This window comes from Lathamus discolor, chromosome 5 (genome assembly GCF_037157495.1).
Source record: "Lathamus discolor isolate bLatDis1 chromosome 5, bLatDis1.hap1, whole genome shotgun sequence".
NCBI lineage: Eukaryota > Metazoa > Chordata > Aves > Psittaciformes > Psittacidae > Lathamus > Lathamus discolor.
Window position 1 is genome coordinate 101580036 of NC_088888.1, and position 18948 is coordinate 101598983.

The following is an 18948-nucleotide window of genomic DNA, read 5'->3' on the forward strand; positions in this document are numbered from 1 at the left end:
AACCTTTTCTGTAACAAGAAGAAAGCCACAACTCCTACTATGAACAGCCCAACTACATTATCTGAAATAAGTTCCGTAAAGACAATCATGAGATTAAAATTGTGTTCATTTTTATTCATTCATTACTCTAATACTTTAACAACAGGATTAAAAATATTAGGTCCTGCCTGTTCAGGTAATTTAAAACCACCTCAAGGGGTGAATCAACTTAAAAAGGACCGAATGCTTGTGCCACATTCCCCATGCCAGGTACAGATGGTGTTTCCTAAAGAAATCTTAGTGTTTCTGCTAAGTGTTTTTTAATACAGAAACACTCTGAAAAAAAGATCAGTTACTGCAGCATCTCCAGTACAACACCTTGTAACTAACTGCATATTTAGCTTAAATTTACATCTGAATGTGGACAAACACTATCATTATTAAATCACTGTACTTCTCACAAGCTTCAATCTTAAGTACTTACATGTTTTAGTGATTTTTCTTCCCTATGAAAAACTGTTTAAAACAATCTATGAGAGTACAGAAATAGTTATAACAAGAGAACTACAGACTTCATCTGCTGTTACTAGGCTTCCAATCTGTTTATAAACTACTTCTGTACAAAAAATCTCTACAAGTATCTCACAGAGATCTAACATTATGCTTTTCATCAACACTAAGAATATACAAAAATAGTTCATTTTGCAATCATAATCCATTTTTAACTTATTTACCCCAAACAGGGTTTCTTTAGCAGGTCGTAACAGATGCAAATGATCCTGTGCTTCATCCATCGATGTCAAGAATCCCGTGTTTTTGCACACCAGTAGCTGAATTTTCAATAACCCCGCTTTTGTTTTTCTTCTTTATCAAGAATAGCCTGCTTTAGACTCAGTGCAGCATCTTCAAACTGGGGGTTTAACTCTAATACTTTCCTGAAATCTTTCATGGCCTCATCAAAGCATCCTGTCCCGAAAAAGAAAGGAAGAATCATCTTTCTGTAGCTGCTCAAGCCCACATACCATAACTGAATAATACCTCCTAATATTTTCACTAAGAAAAAGTAGTAACTGTACTTACTGGACTCATTACATTTGGATTCTCCCAAGTGAGAGTCATAGGTCTTAAGCATGAACCAGAGTGTGTTATTTTTGAACCTCAAAGGGGCTTAAGGCCCAATTCAGCCAGCTTATTCCAAAAGAAGTAGCCAAAAGGCCCTTGCCAATAGCCAGGCTAACTCACACCTGGAACAAAAGCTTACTGCTTCACAGCCTGTGCCCTTGGTTGGGCTCCATCCTTCAAGGGGTCTCTACAGTCCCTCAGCTTCTGGGTCTTGACTCTGCAATGGAGAAACCCCAACAAAAAGCACAGGGGTGTAATTTTCTTATGGCATATTCAAAACTCGGGCAGCAAATTCCCTGAAGTGGGCTGAGAGCCCACCACTGGCTGAGAAGGCCGTGCTCACTACAGCTGCACAAGGCCAAGAGATACTTTATCTTGAGTTTAATGGCAACCATTGGAAATGGTTAGTATTACCCCAATGCAATTTCTTCCAAAACCAGAACTGCATCTTTCTCCTTACTCCTCCCTAGATAGCGTAATTTCAAATGACACAGCAACACTTCTGCAAATCGGGATATCTAACTGCATACACAGGCCAGACTTGTAGCCAAAATGTCCTGCAATTACTTGAAAACTGCACGCTCTGTCTGCACCGTTCATTTCTGGTAGGAGGCCTTTACCCCCCCTCCCTGTGCCAGGCAGGTCCCCCCGTGTGGGGGCGGATCGGCCGCTGCCCGTACCCAGCCGGTAGAGCACCAGGCCGCGGTTGTAGTAGGGCACCTCGAAGCCGGGCTGGCACTCGATGGCGGCCGTGTAGTCCTCCATGGCGGCGGCGAACTCCACCCGTAAGTACTTGATGTGGCCCCGGTCGTTGAGGGCGGTGGCGAGGTGGCGGTCGTCGCTGCGCGGGGACAGAGAGCGGCCATTACGACAGGGCGGTGCCCGCGTCCCACATCCCCACAGCCTCCGCGCCGGCACGTACCCGGCCCCCACGCTGTGTGCGATGAGGCGGCTGTAGAGCTCCTCCGCCTCGGCCAGCCGCCGCGCCGCCAGCCGCGCCTGCGCCGCCCACAGCAACTCCGTCGCGCCGCCCGCCGGCTCCCGCTCCATGGCGGCAGCTCCGCCGCGCCGCAGCAAGGCGGCCGGGCGCCGGCACCGGACCGGGAGCCGCGGGAGCCGCCAAGGGCACAGACACATCAGTGCCCGCCCCGCGGGTGACGGCGCGGGCACTGCCCTCTAATGGTCGTGTTCACGAAGAAGGAAACTCGGGTACCAAGACGGGAAAAAGAACATAGTAGTGTTTAATACGTTCCGTGCAAATGGGGTTTGTTCTCACCTGGCCCACGTTTAGGCGAGGGGCTTTACTTGCGTAGAAAGGCTGTGCAGAAGAGGCATTGCGGCCTCTTCCCAGAAGCATCTGGATGCACACACGATGTCAGGGTCGAGATCGGTGTCTGATGTCCGGCTGGTGCCAGGAAACTCATTGCATGGAGCAGGACCTGCGGCATTTCCCTAGCCGGGGCTCAAGCCCGGCCATAAGACACAACAGCACAGTTCAAAGTAAACCTGCGTGCAACACCAAAAGGACAACACAAGAAAGTCCAGAGGAGGCCACAAAGATGATCAAAGGGCTGGAACACCTCTCCTATGGAGACAGGCTGAGGGAGCTGCGCTTGCTGAACCAGGAGAAGGCTCCAGGGAGACCTTAGAGCAGCTTCCAGTGCCAAAAGAGGGTCTACAATAAATCTGGAGAGGCACAAGGCAGAATGGCTTTAAACTGACAGATGGGAGATTTAGATTAGGTATTAGGAATAAGTTCTTTCCTGTGAGGGTAGTGAGACACTGGCACAGGTTGCCCAGAGAAGTAGTAAATGCTCCATCCCTGGCAATGCTCAAGGCCAGGTTGGATGGGGCTTGGAGCAACTTGGTCAACTAGAAGGTGTTGCTGCCCATGCCAGGAGGGCTGGAACTAGATGAGCTTTAAAGTCCATTTCAACTCAAGTCATTCTGTGATTCCTTAAACTTCCACATACAACAAGGATGACAAGTCAACTCTTGAAATCTGTTAAGCGGATGTCAGCTGCTCTTTTCAAGCTACTTAAAGGAGTAGCTTGTTTCCAGATTCCATTCTGAAGGTTCAGAGAGGTTCCCTTTGTTGGCTGAAGACACCACCACAGCTCAAGAACCCAAACGCAGATTAACAGCACTGATTTCTAAATATCTGCAAGCCCTTTATTGTTCTCCTAGCTTTAAAAACAGCTGACTAAAGAAAACAGCCCAAATATATGCCTAAACTGGTACCATCACTGTAGTAAAACAGTAGGAGAAAAAACATATACAATATTATCAGAACTACAGTGGTATTACTTAAACTCAGGAATTATTTATTTTAAAAAACAGTAAATTTTGAGAAAACCCAATAATTTCCTATGGAATCATGAAAATGAAAAAAGGAGTTTGCCCAGAGTAAAACATATTAAGATGAACTGACTTTCAGTTCACATGGTTTTGAAATTAGGCTCAATTTACAATTAGAACAGAATACTTTTACCTTAAACCTGTGTAAAAAAAAAAAAAAAATGAAGTCTAGTAATACAGTTTTTTTCTTCATACAAATGGAAAGATTTTTTTCTTACGGGTTTTCTAAGGTCTATGTTTCGTTTGGTTGGGTTTTTTGTTTGGTTGGTGGGGTTTTTTTTTTTTTGGTTGGTTGAGGGTTGTGGGGTTTATTTGGCTTGGTTTATTTTGCTTTTTAAGTTTTTCTCCTATAGTGGCACTATCTGTTAGAATACAGTATTTCAAAATATTAGCACATTCAGTCACTAACATTTTAGAGACTTTTTTTAGGATCTGCAACATATATAAATTGTCCCTTATCTTCTCCTATATTGTGCTGTGGCACAGAGGACAGAAGCTACGACTGCTTGCCTCTTTGGGTTTCATACAGTGCTTGCATACACTGCACATCCAGAACCGCTGCTCCAGGATCGGGTCTCCTGTTGCAACACATACAGGAAGTTTCCCATCTATGCTACTGGAGGAAAAGGAAAAAAAATAAATCAATAAAGCTGAAAGAATAAGAATGTAGTTTTTAAATAGCAAGACAAACTTGTGCTGTAGGAATTTGCAGGACAGCATAAATACCTACATCATTTTTGCCCAGTACTTGGTTTAAAGCAGCAAAATGACAAATTAACTCAGTCACACAAAACATGCTGAAATGCAAAATACAGACAATAGCAGAAAAAAAATACTGGTATTATTACTGTGTCATGTAACTATAAACCCACCTATCAAGCATGTCATCCAGGTCAGACTTTTTGTTACTTTTCGGACTATGTCTTGTGAATATCTCTAGCGCAAGGTCTTCATACTGTTGTCTCTGCTCTGGCCTAACTGTTTCCAAGGATTCTAGTTTAACAAAGGCTTTTGAACAAATATCAAATGCTCTATTTGCACATGCACAGAGTGCCAAAAGAGAATAGATTTCAACTGCAGGGATAATGTCTTCATAATCTCGCAAATGAAGAGCTAAGAAATGAAAAAATCCAAGGAAATTATTAGATGTCTTCTGAGAAGTGCAGGCATTATATGAAATACTTGCTACTAATTGACAGCATTAATCTCACAAATAGGACACAATGAACCAATGTCTTTTCATTGACATGACTATGAAGGATGCATTAAAAATAAGTAAGGGGGGTTGAGTGGGGAATTAAAGTGTCTGAGACTTTTTTTTTGTTTGTTTGAAAACATGTTAGAAGTATTTGAAATGGATCTCCATTACTTGGAAAAAATACAGAGCACTGTTTGCTTCTGTAACTCCCACAGTTTCTTTTTTATGAAGGTCTACAGAGAGGTCCAATGTGAATTCAGACATGCCTTATAATGTAAAGAAAGAAACAAAACAGACAACAGAACATCCACAGAGACTGTCCAATTTAACCAGGTAACATTTGGCAAGTTACATTTGTATTGTCTCCAAGAAAATACTTTCCAGGTATCTTGACTGCAGCCACATTCAATTCATTAGATTTCCTTCCTTGGATATAAGGAAGAAGTTCTTTACTGTAAGGGTGGTGAGGCACTGGAATGGGCTGCCCAGGGAAGTTGTGAATGCTCCATCCCTGGCGGTGGTCAAGGCCAGGCTGGACAGAGCCTTGGGTGACATGGTTTAGTGTGAGGTGTCCCTGCCCATGGCAGGGGGGTTAGAACTAGATGATCTTGAGGTACTTTCCAACCCTAACTATTCTATGATTCTATGGTCTTAAATTCCATGGATCAAGCAAGAACAGTTTCTTTACACAGTTAAAAATAATGTCCTACCTGTTTTAAGTGCTGCTTGTACAGAACCTTTATAGAGCTGTCTTTGTGCTAGTACGAAAAAATGGTAAGCCTCAGCTCCTCGCCAAGCATTGTCTGCAAAGCAGTTAGTTGAAGAAAGAACATCTTCTTCTAGCAAACCAGCCAGAGCTGAAGCAGTCTGAAAACAAAACAATTATCACATGTAATTTTTGTATGAACCAGATACAGCAGGAAATGGAGATATATGAAAAGAACTTTTCTGTATTTGGTGATTACACCACTGTCTGTGTTAACTAAGGAAAATATAAAGACATGGACCTGAAGTGAGCATTGTTAGGCATTTTATACAGTGCATAGGCAGAATATACGTGCATATTTTAGAAGATAAATGTCATATATATGTGTACAAATATATTCTGTGCACATCTGCAGACTGGTTCATAGTTTGGATTAATACTGCATTTCAACATCAGAGCTCCTAAAAATGTTTAAACTCTTTCATTTGTGCATGTGAAGATGAAAGCGTGAGCAGAAAAAATCTTCTGTTTGCTTCCCCCCTATCTGGAGGCATCTCCCTGTTGAATTATAGCCAAGATAGCTTAATCTAATCACAGATCTGTCTTTTGGATTGATACTTAACCCTAAACAGGATTAAGTATTAAGTAAGCATTAAGACAGGAAAGTAAGAGTCTTGCAGGAAAAAAAAAATATCTGGGCTTTCTTAGTATGATTTTCACTGTTGTAGTGAAAATATTAAGAAAAACACATTACACTTAAGAAGAAAAGTATCTATTACCACATATGATTTAAATGTTTGCAAATAATACTTTAAATATTATGTCTCTGTGGAAGACTTGCTAAAGGAAAGCTTTGTTCTTAGCAGGAAAAAGGGTTATTAAATAAAAACTGTAATAGTCTCATTAAGACAGCTTGCTTTATTCTGCGTACGTAACGTATACCAGAATTTAGAAAAAAAGAAAGAAAATACTCTACCTCTGAACTTTTTCCTTTAACTTTTCCCCTTTGTGCATTTTGTATTTGTTCATGACACTGTTCTATAAGTAAGGCTGACAACACATAAAGCTTTTTAACTCGCAAAGGCTTTGTCCTTTTCTTTGACTCTTCATCTGCAATCTTAAAAAACAAAACCAAGGAATTTAATGTAGATTAAAAAAATTATTAGAAGAGTTACTTCATTCTCTTGGGCAACTGCATGCTTGTACAAACCTAAAAATCATGCCAAAAAAAAAAAAAAAGATCCTGCACTTAAATGTAGTAATTCAGACTGCAAACAGAACTATAAATTAAAATGTCGAAGTGAAAAATGCACATTTCTCTGTATTTATTTAGCTAATAAGTATATAAAGCCAGATTCCCAGGAACTATAATGCAGCATAGCCCTGTATAAGTCTATTGACAATACAAAAAAATAAACTAAAAAATAGTCATTTTAAAACACTGAAGTCTAAGAAATATGTAGCTTTCAATGAGGCCTGGTGGTTTTCCTAGAAAAAAAAAATGGCTTTTGAAAAGAGCATATAAATACATATTTTTTACTTTAAATATTTGCTGTAAAAATTATGTATCACTCTTACAGACTTTATGAGCCATGTACAGAAATCTCTACAGACAAACCAAATACAAGCAACATCCTTACCTTAAAAGCACACCATAGCATTTTCTAATTGAAAGAACCAATTGAAGAAATACCAAAATTTAACTAAATTTATTTTTTTATAAAAATTTCAGAATAAAGGCAATAAAAACCTAACCTGGACAACATATAAAATAACGTGAAAAATGAACCCAGGCTGGTCTGCTATACTCCTTTACTAGGCAATCCTTGATGTTGACAACGGGATGTTTTCCAAAGTACAGTTCATCTCATTCGGAAGTGAGTCTCTGAATAAATCAATCGGATGGTTTGTGTTCCGAAAGTTTCCTCTCCACTGGCTACAAAGGACATCTAGGGTAACTATTTCAGATAGAGACATCTGAACTTAAGAGTTGGATTCATCTTTGCAGTATCCTGTATGACACCTGCTTATTGCCTGTATATTGTTAACACTAAAATAACCCTGAGAAAACCAAAGTAAAAAAAAAAAAAAAAACCAAGAAAAAAAAAATCATGGAAAAATAAGAGCTAGTAGAAACCTCAGTTATTTGACATAAAAAGAAAACCTATAATACCTTGAACATGAGCTTAGCAGCTTCAAAGAAATAATTTGCTTTACGATATAGTTCTATAGCATCAAAGATTTTATTCTTTTCCAGTAAATGACTTGCATATCTGGCTAACAAGGATCCAATCTCTTTCATGTTGTGATTTTTAGCCAGCTCCACAGCTTTATCCCACTAGAAATGAAAGCAGAGAATTACCATTTTCAAATACAGAAAGCAGACCTCATTTTTCAAATACATTCTCAGAACAAGCTGGTTATCCTTGAATAGTTTGCAACATTTGTGTGCAATATTTCATCACCGTTTAGAACCAGGCTACTATAAAATTAAAGTAAAAAGCAAGAGAAAACAAATGCTAACATCATTGCCAATTATGTGGCAATAGCCTGTGAAACAAATGCTGGACCTCTGTCCAAAACCGCATACAAAGCAGTTGCTTCTGGTTTGATAAAAGCTTTGCAAAAATTACTTCACTGCTGCTCACATTGATTTCAACGCTTCTGAAATTACTAAAACACAGACTCTCAAAAGCATGTCTAAAAGATTTCAGCCCATAAGCTTAAGGCACAAACAGTAACACTTTATTTATCCTTCTATACACATTTTGTCTGTGAATTTTCGTGATCTTCAACAGCTTGGCTACTGTGTTTGCCCCAGATCAAAAGTTTGGCAGAACTCAGAAACTTTATAGAATCTCATAACCTAGTAGCCCTTAAGATCCATAAACTAGGAAGGTGTTCACATACAGCCAGCACTAGCCAGTTGTGCCATTCCCATACATCAAGTTCCTCACAGCCATCCTCAGCTTCATTCTTATTTGTGTTGACACAAACATTTGCACAGGTAAGTCATACCTGGGGACCAGATGTAGCTGTAAACACACAGATCATTTTTCAGATTAGTTTTTTTCCAGCTACATCCTAATGCAGCCACAAATACATTTGCATTTGTACCAGGAAGGAGGGGTACGTAGAAAATGAGCAACCAGAAGCTCTCCAGTCTTCCTTCCATTCCATCAGGAGGCAGTATAACCTGGCTCTACAAATGCCACAAGTGTCTGTACGCTTAGCACACTTACCACACACACACAGACAGAAGTAGCACTGCTGAATTTAGCTTTGGCCCTCCAGGGGTCTAATCCTAATTTCAGGTAACTTTCTTGAGCATGAAGAATGAATTTTCCAGAAATCATGACAAATCATCAGACACTTAACAGACTTACATTTAGATGGGCATTAGAATAGAAATCTGGATTGGCAAAGCAGATTATCTACTGCTGGTTTACCTGGTTGAGATGTACACAGGTATCCACCGCATCCTTTGGTCGATTACATTTCAGAAAGGCTGACACAGCTTGTTCACACATCCCCACTCTTACAAACATGTAAGCTATATCCTGCAAAATGCGTCAGCACCATGTTAATAAACTCACTTCCAGATTTTTAGTACATTGCACAGCAACTGCAATATTATTATATTCTTGTTTAGTTTAATTCCAAGAAGTTGTGGGAAAGAGGTTGTTTGCCTCATGGATTCTGGAAAGACAACATGCATTGTTGTAAATCTTTAGAACAGTGTGCTACTTTCACACACTGCTTCTGAATTAAAAAATAAAAGCTATTTAAATATTTTTCTATCAAATCATACCAGAAGGACTCTGTTCTTACACAGAAGAGGCTAAAAAGAAACTGCTGTCTTGCTTTGTTCAGACAACTGAAATTGGCATTAAATAAGCATGTTTTGCATTTTTCAAGCATTTTGGGTTAATTAATCAGTTTTAAATTGGCTATTGCTTAGTAGGTCATTTTAAGCTATACCACCCACTTTCCTTCCTTTCACAGGAGAGAATCTTCAGTTTTCATTCAACATTAGCATTCCCACCAGAGCTACTATGTAAGAAGTTAAAGGGATAAACAACCAGGAAGAATTCAAGTTAAAAAAAAACCCTAGGCTAGACAACGAAATGAAAACTGAAGTGTCCAGACATGAAGAGTGACTTCTCAGTGAAGTATAGGTATTTCAAAGAGAAATGTCACTATCGGGGAAGCGGTGCAATAAATTATGACTTAGCCAGGTAGCCATAAAGTATGATGAATAATCAGGTATTTCTGGGGAACCTAGACCATACAGGAAAGGAAGAATGATGGAGGAATATTAGAGATCAATACCAAGTAACACCATTATGCTTAAGCGAGTAGGTCGCATACTCCATTCCTTCTCTCTTTCTTACTTAACACTTCCAAGATGGGAAATTTCAAATAAATGGTTGAGCATAAGACAATGAAAAATGCTTTTTGCTTACAGGGAGCAATTTATTATTCTCTGGAAGTGAGTTAGCTAGATTCTCCAGTCCTTGGTAGTCCTCTAGCATGTAGTAACATTCAGCTAAACGTTCCTGGTTTTGTCCTTGTACATAATACTGTACAGCATTTAACCTAATAAGGAAAAAAGAAAAAAAGTGTACTGGCTTCTGGTATATAAACACAAGTGAAGCTTCTCATTGTGTAAGCCTTTTGCATTTGTGAATTTAAAATGACATTATTTTAAATAGATAACTTTGCTTAAGAGAGCTTTCGTAGCTAGAAATTCACTGTTTTTCTAAAATGCACTAAAATGTTTAACTTTCAGAGATCATTATGTTTAAGTAGTAGCAAGACTGTTTCTGTAACTAGCATAAGGTCAGGAATTCAAGGAATCTTAAAACTGCATTCCCACATCTGCACAAGTCATGGCTGATAACTGACAACAGCTTAGAACTAAACTTTCAGAAAAGAGCTTTAAGGTTTTGCTTCTACGTTTTAAAACACAAGCACTAAGATCTCCAAGACCAGTCTCCAAAGTTACCTAAACCATCTAAAAAAAAAGTCAACTTGCAAAATCTAATCACAAGTTTTAAACTTCTTTGGGACCCAAGTTCTTTGTGATAATATACTTGGGCTAGTTGCAATAAATAATGGAACTGTGGAGACAGAGTGTTCTGGATGCAAAAACTTTACATGGGATTAGAAGGCAACAAGAGAAGTTCATGAAAAAAATTCCCTGCAAGTTCTTAACTATGAAGACATCACTTCTGGCTCAGTTAAGTACCTGATGGCAAAACGTTCTGGAGGAATACCGTTACATGTGTGTGCTGCTTAAAAGTCTTCCCTGGGCACCCAGTTTGCATAGTAACTGCAGGCAGCCAGGCCAGAGAGAGCTCTGGACCTTTTCAAATATTTCTGAGTTTAAGCATTCTAGAAATCTTGTGGCTAGTTTTGAAATTCACTGATGTTTAATAATTCTCTCTCCTCCCCTCCTTTGAAGCAGACAATCTTCTGGCAAAACTCAGATTTTTATCACCTTCATTCTTTAGATGGTCAACCGCTTTCTTTTTAAAGGTACATGCATCAATGAAACCATAAAGGTCTGAGCTCAATCTCATCATTCCAAAATTACTGCATCCTGACTTCCCTGACATCTGTCCCTCCTCATAAATTAAGTCTTGTCATCAGTCGTATAATTTCCTTTGTAATTTCCTTCTTACCAGTTCCTCTACAGAACATACCACTTCTGACGGTCTGCAAAGTAATCTCCAATAGCATTGTATGCTTGTTCAAGAAGGGCATCATCTGAATCACCTGAGCCAGTTTTCAATAGCTGCAATACTCGGAACCAATCTCCCAATTTTATACGCAGTCCAATGGCAAGATCTCTAGTATAAACAGAACACAGCAGGAAAAAGTCAAAGACAATAAAATTACTAACAAAAAACTTGAGAAAAGCATCCAAAGTATTTTCATGTTCATAACCTACACTACACTAACCTACATTACAGGTGTAACAGTGATCCCAGATACCTTCTTTACAATTGAAACATTATTCTGTAAAAGCAAATATTCAGAGAGCTCGTAGGTTGTATCATATATGCACTTCCCTATTAGCCATACTTCTGTGTGAGGAGTTAAACGCAGCTGGTGAGACAGCTGGGACTGATGTTACTTCAAGTTTCCCCTTATTCTGTGTATACCATTCTTTAACTTCCACTTCTGACTTATTCTATGATTCTATGACTGCTACAATAGATGTCAGCAGCTGCAAAAGGCTAAAAGCCGAAGGGAGATGAGGGGGAAGGGCTAAGGAGCACGGAATATGAATAACAGAGGCTAAAGCTGAAATGTAATAAAATGGATTTAAGACACTTCTCTTTCAGATTCATGATGACTTCAGATGAAGAAAAAAGGACTCAGAAGTAGTCTTTCCTTTTTATTATTCATGCATAGATATGGCCCACCATGTGTCTGCCTGGCATGTTTTTTCTACCATATAGAATAATTCTCTATTACTTCACACAGAAGTAACACTGCAGGTGCATAGAAGATAAAAAGCAGAGATCTATACACTTCTTTTAAAAATGCCCTAAACTTAAAAGTGAGTTAAGAAAGGCAATAGCAAGTCAGTTCAGTCAGCATCTATCTAAAAAAACTTTATTTGAAAAACATTTATTTCAGCCTGATTTATGGTAGATCCTTATTATGATTTTTCTAGTGGTAAGGAGACACATATGGTCAATACAGAATTACCATATTCTTGTAGCTGGAAATAAGATGTGCTACTGTTGAAGAAAACAGTAAAAAAAGTAAGTCTTTGACTTCTGCAATCATTTAATGGCCAAGTTTCTCTTCAGCCATGTGGAAAGGTATATGTCATATGTGAAAATTGGTGTTGCAGTGCAACTAAGGTGTTGTGAGGCAGTCCACCTCTCCAAACCAGCATGCTTCCACTGGCTAATTAGTCATGTGCAAGAAAGTTTTCTATTACCAGGCCATGCATCTCTCCCCAGCTCCTGCCTCTCCCTTCCTGTTACTGGGAAGAGGAAGGTTTCCCATTCTTGTGGCATAAAGCACAGAATCATAGAATAGTTAGGGTTGGAAAGGACCATAAGGGAAGAATTTAATTTTTTTCTCCATGTCATTCCCTGCTTTTTCTAATGGCTCCATTAATCAAAGCTTTAAAATTTCACATGTGCATAAGTGATTCATGCTTCTCTGTGTATGACTACAGGCATATGTATGACTACATATGACCTACAGGCTGTCATGCAACTGCTGCTTATTATGCCTCATTAGCGTTTTTCAGTAAAGACGGTGCTCTAAGTAATTACTTGGTGTTAATTTATATTTCCCAGTAATATTGTAATTTTGCTTTGTTTGTTTTCATTCCTGATCAAAAATTCTATTGATTGATCCACAGTTTCATCCAGAGTCTTTTCGCTCTCTCCAGAGATTACAGTTCATTAAGAACTCGGTTATTTGTATATGTAATTGGAAAGAATGTGTACTTGGCTACTAGCTAAGAACAACACTACATAAATTAAATGCTAGTTGAGATTGCTTTTGGTTTTGAATCCCAGTTGAAATACCAACAAAACACTTGCAAAAAAACGCGTATGAAACTCAACACTACCTGGAGCGCTGAGGTTTTGCAATCAGTTTGGCATGCACTGACTTCCATATAGAACTGGTTAGCTATGGATACAACAAAATTTTCTCCATCTGTTCCTTCTGTCTTGCCAGAAACTGGCAGAGTCTTCAGTGCTAAACGAGCCATGCATTATTAAGGAACACTTTTTTTCCCTGCTCAGAATTTTTTTCTCTATTTGCTGCTGAGGTGACTACATGCAATTACCTTCTGTCCATACCCAGATACATTCTTTCAGCTTCTTCAAATCTGCTAAAATAGGCTGCCACTTCTGCTTGCTTCATTGGCTCATTCTGCAGGTTCCCTAGACGCTTCACAAATTTAATACCTTGATAATCTCTGCAGCGTACAAAAGCTTGTTCAGCAGTCTGCAGATCCAGCTTCTGAAGAGCAGCTTCAGCCAGGAGACGCCTGTGTGAAACGTAAACAAAATAGACTGAAAAAGAGCAATAAAGAAAATTAAAGCAGGATCCATTTAACTCATAATTATTTAAAGAAGACATGCAAGTTACTGAAATGGTATTGTTTACTAACTAATCTTTAATTCAGTTGTACGTTTGTTCCCAGTACATTCTGTGATCTGTCACGCACTTGCTCAGGGAAAGATGTTCAAATAATTGCTAATATTCTTGTTCAAATGACACTGGCTTGAGAGACACAGGGCAGGGCTGAGTATTACAGTTGTATTACGTGAAATGGGTTGCTGGTCTCAATGCAGTTCCATTTAGATATTTCTACCTATGCATATGTCATAACTTTAAGCCTTGATGGCAGCCTCAGTCTGAAGGCCTCCAACTAAATTGGCCATGAAGAATAAAGTTATCCTTCTAATCCACCTGAATGTTCCTTGTCCAGTTAGGACAGCAGTCTGGATGAGCAGAGTGGTTTGGGAACCCTTGGACTGGTATTGCCCCATTGGTTACTTCTACAAATAGAGAATTTCCACCTTCAGGCCCACCAATGTCCATCAGGTGCTTGAATGAGCTCTAGAATTTTCTGCAAAAATAAGGCTAAGTAAATGTTGTGAAACAAAGTCAGTGCAGTAGGCACCGACAAAATTAAGTAATATTATCAAGTAATATTATTTCTGTATTCAGTGTCCTAAGCCATGCTTATGCAGAATCAACTCAGTATTTTTTAATCAATCTGAAGTTAGTATCACTTCAACTCAATTGCACTAAGGACACTGTCCCATTTTGAACTAGAATATATTTACTTTATATCCAGCACTTCTAATCCATTTCTTGTGTATAAATATGTGACATATATATTCCTTGCATACTGAAAATTAAGTTCATGGTAATTTTGGAATAAGATGAACAGCATTTAACATATATTGTGTTATTTTAGAATACAAAACTTTTATTGAGACACACTTTCAAAACTCAAAGTCGCTTTATATTAAATAAATACATGGTACTAGCAAAAGGCATTGAACAACTTTAAAATTCAAAAAATCTTCAGCTAGTTCAAGACACTAGTAAAAATGAAGACTCACAAAAACACTACACACTCAAACTAATAAAATTGCAGTACTATTACAGAAACTTTCAACATGCAGCTATCAAATCCTTTTTCTCAAACCGTACGTTCTGGAGACGAAAGCAGAACTGGATAGGAAGGAATTGTCTTGGCCAGTCTTTCAGCAATTCCAAACTCCCTTCTGAACTCTCAGAATTAACAGAGAACTTGCAACCTGCCTTAATGCAAATCAAACATCCAATGCTATGTGTTCCCTTTTCTGGGTTTTAAGGTTTTTGTCATCAATGTTCAACATAAAATATATAAATAAATAAATACCCTCTCAACTTATAACCAATTTGAATTTTGATTTAACCAACTTAGTTTTCTGCCAGCTTTTTCATAGCCTTTAGATTCACCCCTACAAGCAGGGAGCACTGCATTTCAGGGTTCATACAGTACAGAGCAAAAAGATGTCCTGAGCTTGTATCCTATACCCACTATCATGACACACACCCCATGCCTTCTATTCTAGGTAATAAAACAACTGTTCCAATTTAGTAACAGCCCTCTTCTTTGGGTTCAAGAACTAGGAGCCCTGGGAAGCACTAGCCCCAAGTTCTTTTTTTGAGATGGCTGCTAGGAAGTCTTGGAACATTTGCTCAGCATCTCCTGGAACATGAATTCTCAAATGCTCAGGAACAAAACCCTCCCTTTCTTGCATTCTTGGAAATCATAATGCCACACAGCTTGAAACTGCCCAAACACACTAGCTGTGAAAGAGGTGGGGAGACAGGCTGGCAGGGGACTGCAAGGTTCTCTTTGGGCATTCCCGTAATGCTGTAATATTCTTTGGAAGGTAATTCAGCCCACTGAAGAGATGTTCTCAGATAGAACAGCAATCCTTCAAACTGAAGCAGAGCACTGTTATCTTTTCGGGGTTTTATTTTCCTTTTTCTTAAATGATATGTTTAAAGTGGGTACTGCTTTGGCTGATTCTAATTGGAGGTTTTTTACTTTAATAGTAGATCTGTCTGAACAGGAAAGGAATACAAAAGAACACAAATTTAAACAAAATTGGCTTATAAAGAGATTTTACCAAAGTCTGGGATGTGGGTTATCTTCTATGAACTGGGAAGATTCCTCAATGCCAACTTTTTCAATCAATGCTCGACTGTCTCGTAACGACCGAATCTCAAAATTGATGATGTAATCTTTATTAGGATGTTCAGGATTCTAACATAATGGATAAAGAAACATAATTTTATTCCATGTCACCTTCATTTTCACCCATCTTAGGTATCTACTGTTCATATCATCAAGACAGACAACTTTTCCCTACAAAATACAAATTAATTATACTTACCTTTAATATTTCATCGAGAAGAACAGATTTGATTTCTAAGTCTTCAAAGTTGCAAATATATCCAGAAGTTTGTATAGGTTCCTTAAAGTTAAATAAATTACAAAGGAATGAACTTGTATTCTGTCTGATTAAATCCTAACCAAATCCATTGTGTATAACATAAGAGAGACTTTCTCTTATTAAATTCCCCTAGGATTTAATTGCATTTCCAAGAGGAAATAAATACTAAATCACTATCATTATTGACAATTCCATATACACAGACATAATTTAAAATATCTTCTATAACTAAATTATGACAAAGAGGTAAAGGAACACTTGCCACACTTGCCAATATTTAGATTCAGCTGAAATGTGTTTTACAAGTATCTGTACTGAAATTGTGTTTACATTTTCCAAAACATACAAAAAATATCCTCCTGAAAAATCTCTCATACATTTAAGAAAAATATGACAGCCTTTTTATCTTTCCAAGACTGATAGTTCATTTTACTCACTTATTCCTAAACAGCAGTCCCATGTGAGAGCTAAGATTACCAGAAGCAAGTTTGACTATATAAACACTTGCCCAACTGAATTGCAAGCACAAGAATAATACTATTCAACACAGAGCCATTCAATTACATAAGAGTTTGTAAAATGAGTAGTTTACATATGTTAATATTTACCTCTGGATCCAAGTTTCTGAAAACATACATTCTTGTTTTCTCCATCATTGCAAACAGATCTGGGTTATCTTTGGCCCATTTCATATCCCAGACATCTTTGCGTTCCAGTTTCAGCTGCTCACCTACCATTTGCTGTCCTGTACTGGTTACCACCCGTGTATCCAAGTCAAAGAAAGTCAAAACACCTGAAAGGTCTATGACAGCAACACGACTGCAAAGAAACAAAAGAATAAAAAAAACCCCAAGGCAGCCAAATAATCCTATTGAAGGTTATAAATATGAAATAGTTCCCTAAACTGGCACACTCAGGCCAAATTTCCCCTCTAATATAATACCAGTATAATTCCACAGGTTCAGTGAGATGCATGTGATTTTCATTTATCTGCACAGCAGAGAGAGACCAGAGACCTGGAAAGAAGTTTTTCATCTCTTCATGCAGAATCTGGCCCTGCAAAAGTTCTGAAATATCCCCATTTTTCATCCAACATTTTGAAGATCCTTAGTGGTTCAGATACCATGTTGGGTAAATTGCAAGTTTTGCCCCTCACCAAACTTTTCTTGACACAGCCTAAAATTACCAACTGGACAGAACTGTTGCTCATTATTACTAGGAAGCAATGAAGCAGATTCTTAAAATAAAAAGACAGTGCGGAAATGTAAACTGTTAATCTCAAAAACAGGATTTCTTCTATTTCTACATAGTATTCTTTAGGGTTTTTTCCACACAATGTGAAGTATAACCCCATTAATCTTTGAAGTCATTTAAAATATGGGAAAATATCATTTCTGAGGGGTTACATTGGAAAATTTCCAATTAAATAGGTCTTCAGTGAATCATAGTAGTCTTTATTTACTACAGTGCCATTTTAAATGCATTTTTTGAAAGTTATTTAGACACCCTTAATCCCTGATAAATTTCAAAAGCGATTTAGAAAGTGAACTTCAAAATACTTATGGATCTGAGCCTTTTTCACGAGAACAAAGTCATTTAGGAAGGCAACAACCTGGGTTCAAAGCAAAATCAGAGCAGCTCTGACTAGATAACATTTGACATCGTTTAGCAGTGGTCTTGACAGTCCTGGGGTAATGGTTGGACTTGACTTAAAGGTCTATTCCAACCTGTGATTCTACACTGCCTTTTAAGTGAAGCCATCTATTTTTGGCCTATACCTAAACAAGTGAGTGATCTACTGCATTATGAATTTTGTTTGAATTTATAAAGTTATTTTGAAGTGATTAAAGTTGTCTTACAAGTTCTCTTTAGTCAGCATATTTTTGTCTTTTTTGCCATGACTCCTGCACTCTCTCTTGCAAAATAAAAATAGCTGTTAAGTAGAAAGCATCTTCAGTACTGGCACTGCTGAAGCTTAGGAGAAAGAGTCTTCCCAGAAGCACTGCCACCAGCTACAACTTGTAACAGTGGAAAATTAACATGGGATGAACAAAGTTTCCAGGCATCAGACAGACGCAGAAATAGAAAGACGCCTTAGAGATGTAAAATTTCAAGTTATGACATATTTTCATTAATTCATGTCATAATCACATGAAGCTTATGTTTGGTTCATTTAGTAGCACACAAATATTTCCATGTATGTTTCCTGAATCTTCGCACACACTGTAAAAAGTTCAAACCCTAAGACAGCTTTACTAACACAGTCTCTCTGAGCAATCTGATGACTGGCCAGGTGTACTTAATTAATAATAAATAAATGTTTAAGCAACCATTATTAACAATTACAACTAATAAATAGTTTATATTAAAGCTAAATTACTACATAGCTATTATAGAATCACAGACCTCATGTTGTACAGGTTTATTTTAACATTGGATAGCTGCATTAGAAGCAGATCTGTAACTTACCTGGAGTTACAGTTCAAAGACAGCTGATATGCATGACAGTTCAGGGTAAACTTCTGTACTATTCCAACATTGGGAAGACTGTATCTCTGAAGAGTGCCAGACTCTCTTCCCTAGCAAAAAGCAGTGCTCGGTTATTGAGAGAATTTTTCCATTAATAAACCCTTTAAAAAGGTTTTATTTATATGCTGTCCTAGACAAAAGAGTTTTTGCATAAGTGACAGGGCAGAAATGGAAATGGAGAATGTTATCACCTTGAAAGATCCAAATTCTGCTATTCAGAATCACAGATGGCTTGGTTTGGAAGGGATCTTAGAGCTCATCTAATTCTAACCCCTCTGTCATGGCCAGGGACACCTTCCACTAGACCAGGTTGCTCCAAGCCCTGTCCAGTCTGGCCTTGAGCCCTGCCAGGGATGGGACAGCCACAGCTTCTCAGGGCAACATGTTCCAGTGCCTCACCATCCTCACAGGAAAGAACTGCTTCCTAATATCTAATCTAAATCTACCCCCTATGATTTTAAAACCACTCCCTCTTGTCCTATCCCTACATGCCCTAAGGCTAACAAGTCCCTCTCCAGGCTTCTTGTAGACCCTCTTTAGGCACTGGA

The 18948-nt window shown here is 38.3% G+C and overlaps 2 protein-coding genes across 6 annotated transcripts in view; both read right to left on the reverse strand.

Moving 5' to 3' along the window:
• Positions 1-88: 88 nt before the first annotated feature.
• Positions 89-3162, reverse strand: TTC32 (tetratricopeptide repeat domain 32). Of its 2 annotated transcripts, XM_065681695.1 has the most exons (3): positions 2024-3162; positions 1782-1942; positions 89-945 (listed from the first exon to the last, which is right to left on the reverse strand). In XM_065681695.1, the coding sequence occupies exons 1-3, from the start codon at positions 2236-2238 to the stop codon at positions 818-820; spliced, it is 504 nt and encodes a 167-aa protein (XP_065537767.1). In that variant the 5' UTR covers positions 2239-3162; the 3' UTR covers positions 89-817. The 2 variants fall into 2 exon arrangements, with proteins under 2 accessions (XP_065537767.1, XP_065537766.1); XM_065681694.1 differs by having other exon boundaries at positions 1782-3162.
• An 86-nt stretch (positions 3163-3248) lies between these two features.
• The window catches only part of WDR35 (WD repeat domain 35), a 45177-nt gene continuing 29477 nt past the window's right edge, over positions 3249-18948 (reverse strand). For 2 of the 4 annotated variants that reach the window (XM_065681690.1, XM_065681693.1), the window contains 13 exons: positions 18341-18450; positions 16480-16690; positions 15812-15892; positions 15545-15681; positions 13192-13395; positions 11072-11218; positions 9830-9962; positions 8813-8923; positions 7537-7701; positions 6340-6480; positions 5368-5524; positions 4332-4572; positions 3249-4075 (listed from right to left, as the gene is read on the reverse strand). In XM_065681690.1, the coding sequence (XP_065537762.1) occupies positions 3925-4075; positions 4332-4572; positions 5368-5524; positions 6340-6480; positions 7537-7701; positions 8813-8923; positions 9830-9962; positions 11072-11218; positions 13192-13395; positions 15545-15681; positions 15812-15892; positions 16480-16690; positions 18341-18450 (1989 nt within the window). In that variant the 3' untranslated portion in view covers positions 3249-3924. The remainder of the gene's footprint in view (positions 4076-4331; positions 4573-5367; positions 5525-6339; positions 6481-7536; positions 7702-8812; positions 8924-9829; positions 9963-11071; positions 11219-13191; positions 13396-15544; positions 15682-15811; positions 15893-16479; positions 16691-18340; positions 18451-18948) is intronic. The other 2 variants (XM_065681692.1, XM_065681691.1) reach the window with 2 other exon arrangements.